Raw genomic sequence first — 6637 nt, 5'->3', positions numbered from 1 at the left:
TCCAAACCCGTTCCCACGGCATGGTAACCAAAAAACTAGGAAGTGTGACGCAACTTCAACCGTCAAAAATTTCCTTATATGGAAATTTCATAGCATCCCCACCAATTTCTAGGCCTATATAAATCCGTTGATTTCAACCCTCGGGGGATGAAAACTGTACTGTCGCCTTTAAAGTCACATCGCGTCCGGTTCTTGTGAGTTGGTCATTACGTTAGTGAGATCGGGCTAAAGTTCCCTTTCGAATCGAGTTAACCTTCTAGTAAATCGTGAACATTTTATTTGTATTCCGGCTAGAATTATTACTTTGGCATTATTCCGTAAAATCCATTCGCAACCCCCGCATCGCCAGTGCGTTAACACCGAACACCTATTTATTTCGGTAATAGCTATTATTTCATTATTACTTACTACTACGCGACAACACTACACAACACATTTGTAACCAAAGACTGATTAATTATACTGTTATTTTATAAAGCTGTGTAGTTCATTTTGAATCCATAACACGATCCAGAAATCAGTAGTATTATCGATATACTAGTTTCCTCTAGTTTAGAATAATATCAGGTCGACCGTTCCCACACTAATACAACTTTACCGCTCGAGTTGTATTAATTATAAATTCAAAGGTTACGAGGCACTAACTAACATTTTCTAACGGCTCCCTGATTTCGCATCAGGTTCGTCCGTGCATTACATTTTTCCAAGAGTATTTCCAACCCAGTGGCTCTCCGATTTCGCATCAGATTCGTCCGCGCACCTTACTAATAAACTGATACCATATTCCTTGGAAAACCTAAACTCGCCGGCCTCTCGCGTTGCTACGGCCCGGGCTTGTAACAACGCTCTGGTTACAGTGTAAACACACTGAATAGATTACACATGAATAAAAATTTTAATTTTTACTCTTTTCAACGGACTTTTTCAAAAATGTTATAAATACATTGAGGAGATTCTTTTTTTCCTGTTTCTGCTGAAAATATGTTCAAGCATGACATAATTTGGACTATCTTCAGTATTACATATATGTATATGAGCTTTCCGAAAAGACACAGGGGACAATTCTGGTTCCGACGGAGACTTGAGAACTCCAAACCGTATAACTTAGATTCTTACGATAACTCTGTTACGCGTGGTCGAATAAAACTCTTCAAGATTGTTTTATTAAATGTTGCACTCAATTCCACAACCCGGAATCCAACACAAGATCGGGTACGAGTCCCCTTCACGTACAGTATTTTAGTCTACTGTTAGGCATTTCCGTATCCCTCCATAGAACTGGCTTCAGCATTTCTCAATGCATCAAAACCGAGTAGCACAGTACGATTACAACCTTAATATTAGATTCAAGCTAGGACTTAGTTTCTCTATATTCGAACACATACACAGAACAATTGTAACGTCCTCATTTATTACTTTGAGTATATACGTATTGTAAGGTTCATTTGTAATTCTGTGTAGATTCATTCAAACCTTAACCTACAGAATAAGTCGACAACTAGCAATATAACCTGTAGGTACATCTTAACCGCTCGAGGTGTACTGAATTTAATTTAAATTTACGAGGCCAACTAACATTCCTAGTGGTAACCCGTTGATGAAATAGGCATCGGCTGATCCACGAAAATCAACCTCCTAATGGTAACCCGGTGATGAAATAGACACCGACTGATTCACAACTAACAACAATTCAAACAAACGATCCTCGGCTATAATAACAGCCAGAAACCCCTTTAGCCCTCGCCTCGTAACAATATAAAAGCAGAAGTCCTATTTACTTCTTTAATTATAATTTTGTTAATAAAAAAATGTTACCAAATGCCGAATTCTACCACGAGAAAGAAGCTAGTAGATCAATAAGCAGACTATCGATTTTCAAATCGTCCCTATCAAATGTGTATGGAATTGATCATGCTGTATTTACTGATTGAAATGATTAAGTTTATGTCTTAATGTTAGATAGCGTTATATTATTTTATACATTTTACTGTACACTTGTTTCTGTACCATATTTAGTCAATTAATTTCTTATCTTCGCTTCTTATATTATCCTTGGGATATGCTTGAATTAAAATAATTGTATTATGTTTATTGTTTTAATGATCAATGTATTAATGCACTCATTGCTTCATATTATGTTATGTATTTTACAAAATATTGATTTACAATGTTACTGTATGTGCTTTACCATGTTTAATTATAATTAATTTGCAAATACATTAACGTGGAAAAGTGAAATATATGCAAACGGGTATTATTTATTTATAATATGTAAATTTATTATAACATCCCTTACATCTTTTTTGCAATACCATTCCTTTAAGAAATCAAATATGTAACATCAAATTTATAAAGAGTAAAAACTAACAAAGAAAAATATAATAGTGTTAAATATCAAAATAGCGCTGCACCAAGTAACAGTGTCGTTGGTAGTGGAGTAAATACTTCACAGTATAATGAATACAGTATTATAAAAATATTTCATATCAGAGTATGTACTCACTTAATAAAAAAAATACAAACATTCAAGGTATAAGTTACTTTTTTATGGAAGGAACGTCAAAAAAATTGATTTTTCATATTTTTAAACACGACATATCCCATCAATAATTCTGAAAAATTGCAAGGATACTACTGATGAATATATGTTATTACTGTAAAAATATAAATCTAGTCACTAAAATTTCATTAAGCAATTCGCATTTGTTAGCATTTTTTATGGTTCTTAATTTTCGCCAACTACAATTTTCAACCGAAAAATTGGAGACAATTCTGTAATAGGTGCCCCGGTATTTGCAATGTATGAGATTATTTCACACTCTTTGCAAGTCAGAAAATGGAAGGGAATGAACAGGAAAATGTAACGAAAACAATTTTTATGTATACATTATGTCGTCATACGAATTGTATGTTATTAAATCTAGGGTGGTCCACGCAACTTGTTCACCCTGAATAACTTCTAAAGTATGCATTGTATGAAAAACCTTTTTATAGAAAAATCGTATGGTTTGGAGGGATACATTACATGTAATGCATATATTTTTTTTGTTAGTGAAGACGTTTCGGAGATTTCAAGGTCAACTTCGTTTTTTTAAATGGAATGCTATACTTATTATGCCAAAATATCGAAGAGCGTTAAATTTTGAGTAAAAAAGTACTGACCTTTATTAGCCGTAAATCTAATAATTAACGAATAATTTCACTTTGTTTCTTGAGAATGGTTTGTGCGTGATATCAAGTTGGAGATTCAATACCAGTAAAGATAGCACTAACGTAGGTGTTCGAAATGGTGTCCATTCACATTAATACACTGATGTAATCTATCAATCAACGAGGAAACTGCACTCTGAATTGTTTCCGCAGCAAGTATACTGCATGCTTCACGAATTCGTTCTTTCATATTCTCTGGTGTTGTTGTTGGTTCACGATACACTATATCTTTTAATGTACCCCATAGAAAGTAGTTTAGCGGCGTTAGATCTGTTGAACGTTGTGGCCACAGAAATTCTCCACCACGACCGATGCATCGATTGGGGAATTGTCTGTCCAGCACTTGCCTTGATACGTGTGCATAATGTGGGGGACAACCAGGTCTGTGCGGATATTTAATGGTACATTTTCTAATAACCTTGATAAAATATCACATAAAAAATTCGAATATTTTTGTCCCGTTAATCGTTCATTAATAAAATGTAGTCCAATTAATTGATTGCCGAGTATGCCACACACCACACATTAACGCCCCATCGACATTGATGATCAACTACTCTCATCCAGTGAGGATTTTCTGATGCCTAGTAGTGCATGCTTGTCAAATTAATTTTCTCACGATTAGTAAATGTCGCTTCGTCGGATAACATCTCTACTCGGTAAGACTTGGCTGGCCAGAGCCTCGAGTCTCCGCTGACCTCATAAAGCTGTTATTCTACCTCGCTCGAGGCGAGCCGGGATGATCATTGGCTTGAGCCGCTCGACTCGAAAACAAAGACCCATCACTATGTCAGAGTCTCAACTAACTGGATCACCTCGAATCATAACTTAACGATAAACTTTATGAATTGGATACGTGTCTCTTTAATAGCATCAAGGTGTACATCTTATAAGGTACGTGCTTTATTCTTGGGTGGAGACATTTCAGATATTTCAAGGTCACCTTGATTTCTTTTTAACGGAATTACCTATTTTTTGTACCATACATCGATAGCGTATCAAATTCCAAGTAAAAATGTGTTGACCTCTATACGTCCTGAACCTAATAGTTAACGAGATATTTGCAAAATAATTTTTAATACGTACTTACTATCTGGAAGCTATAGGTACTTGCAAAAAAACGAATTACATCATGTCCCTCTTGAAACTATACAATTTTTATCTGAAACATTTTTCACTAAAATCATTATTCACGCAATAATCGAAGTGGTTCCAGTTACGTGGAACACCCTGTATAGTACGATCAAAATGATACCAAGCATGACCATATTTGTATTAATTTTAAGGTAAATATTAATATATTTAATTGACGGAAGTGGAAGGTTTTGGTATAAGTGATATAATACTTGCATGTACATTTTGAATTGGACTGTATTTAAAAGTTTCATTATAATGATAACAATAAAAATAAGAAGAATAAGGATAAATAGTAATAAAATAATAATAATAAGAAAATAACTTTTGATGTAATAAAATAAATAAAATAAGATTAGGAATTAAAGGCGAGAAAAAGAAATAAAAAAATAATATAGGCAAAACTAAATTAGCAATAAAAAACGAGAAAGAGAAATCCAAAAAGTAATAGCTATAGTATATAATAGAATTATTATTTTTTATTGAAATAGTCTATCAGAATTTTCGTATGATATTTAATATATTCGGGTTCTGTGCTAGCCCACTTTTCCAGATTGCGGAACATATCGTCTATTTCTTCCTCCTCTATAATACATTCGGGTTCTATGACCATTGTTTCTTCTGCTGGTCCTATAGTGTCATATACAGTGGACTCTTCGCTTTCGCATTCCATAAACCACTCAGTTACTTTCTCCTGATTTAGATTTTCTTCAGTTTTCCAAGTCTGTTCTCTAGTGCCTCTGAAACTCTCTGGATTCGCCTCGGGATGTTCAGATGAATACTGATGTCTCAAAAGTCTCCTCCACGAATTTCGAATATCTTCAGGTGTTACATTGCTCCACGAATTTGCGATAATATCAATAGAATCCTTAATGTCATAATCTAAATAAAATTCGTTGATGCCGCCAGGATATTGGAGTACTTGTCTCAGTAACTGATGTCGGAATAATTGTTTGCATTTGACGATTACACCTTGGTCCATCGGTTGTATAATCGAAGCGGTGTTAGGGGGCAGAAAAATTAATTTGAAGTGATCGTCTTCCCGAAGCTCTTCGGGAATTATATGCCATTTAAAATTGTCAACTAGAAGAAGTACCTTTTTCGCACGGTGATCACGCAACTGATACTCCCTTACACTTTCTTTAAAATGGTTTATGTACCAGTCAGTAAATATCTGTTCATTAATCCAACTATTGTATTGGTGTGTATACACAACTGGTAAATTCTCTTTACAGTGTTTCAATGCTCTCGGATTGGCGTATTTATACACGAAAAGCAGAGGTAAATTATGTGTACCCGTGGAATTGGCACAGAATGCCACAGTCACATGGTCCTTTTTAACTTTTCCACTGTTCGCTCGTAGCACGCCCCGATGAACTAATGCTTTCGACGGAAGAGCTTTCCACATTAAACTCGACACGCCCATATTGTAGATACAGTCATCTTCGAAACCTTCGTCACGTAACATTTCTGCCAATTCGTCGATGAATTTTTCTGCCGCTAATTCATTAGCATCAGCCCTCTCTTCATTCACGTTTCCTAGGCGTATGTCGTATCTAGCTTTAAAGCGCGAGAGCCACCCTTGACTGGCCGTAAAGCTCGACGAACTGCCAAATTCTTGTTGGAGTTCCTTCGCCTTGTCCTGCAGTAATCCATTCGTTAGGACATCTCCTAAAGCTTGCCTCTGTAAGACCCACTCGTATAACCGGGTTTCCATAGTTTCATACACAGATGCCCGTTGCCTCTTTGTCTGTGCACGCGCCGGATTTTCGCACAGTTGTCGGATAGGTGCCGATTTATGCTTGTATCTTCTTATAGTTCTTTTACTCACACCATACTCAACTGCAACATCATCGACACTGAAACCCTCTTCTAACTTCCGTAGAATCTCCAAACGTTTCTCCACAGTCACGGTATGTCTCTTTCCCGAAGATGCCATCACAAAAATTTTCTTCACTGTACGACACAAATACTTGGTGTATTTTCCGAAAATGTTCGAAAATGTCCAAATATTACTACAAACTGCTTTCTCTGGATCTGCGAAAGGAGGTTTAATAACGGCGGAGGTTTGATAACGAACGAATGATTTTTGGTTCAAACTTTCAGGGGACCCCTTCCTATTTGTAAACGTCCATGTGTTTTTTGAGGGTGCCAATGGTCAGCTGGTAAGGCTCTATCATGAAGTAACAGTAAGGAGACTTATTTCGATGATATAGAGAAAAAAAGTTGGTCACGAAAAATGTTCCGTACGTGGCTAGGTTCACCAAATATGTAGAATAACTTGAACCATTTC

The 6637-nt window shown here is 35.9% G+C and overlaps 1 protein-coding gene across 1 annotated transcript; it reads right to left on the bottom strand.

The window, feature by feature from the left end:
• Positions 1-3268: 3268 nt before the first annotated feature.
• Positions 3269-6283, bottom strand: LOC107192640 (jerky protein homolog-like). Its single transcript, XM_015581947.1, has 2 exons — positions 4890-6283; positions 3269-3593 (listed from the first exon to the last, which is right to left on the bottom strand). Exons 1-2 carry the CDS (start codon positions 6281-6283, stop codon positions 3269-3271), a joined length of 1719 nt encoding a protein of 572 aa, XP_015437433.1.
• Between the last annotated feature and the right edge of the window lie 354 nt (positions 6284-6637).

The sequence above is a fragment of the Dufourea novaeangliae genome, unplaced genomic scaffold, assembly GCF_001272555.1.
Source record: "Dufourea novaeangliae isolate 0120121106 unplaced genomic scaffold, ASM127255v1 scaffold393, whole genome shotgun sequence".
NCBI lineage: Eukaryota > Metazoa > Arthropoda > Insecta > Hymenoptera > Halictidae > Dufourea > Dufourea novaeangliae.
This window is presented reverse-complemented; position numbering and strand designations above follow the sequence as displayed.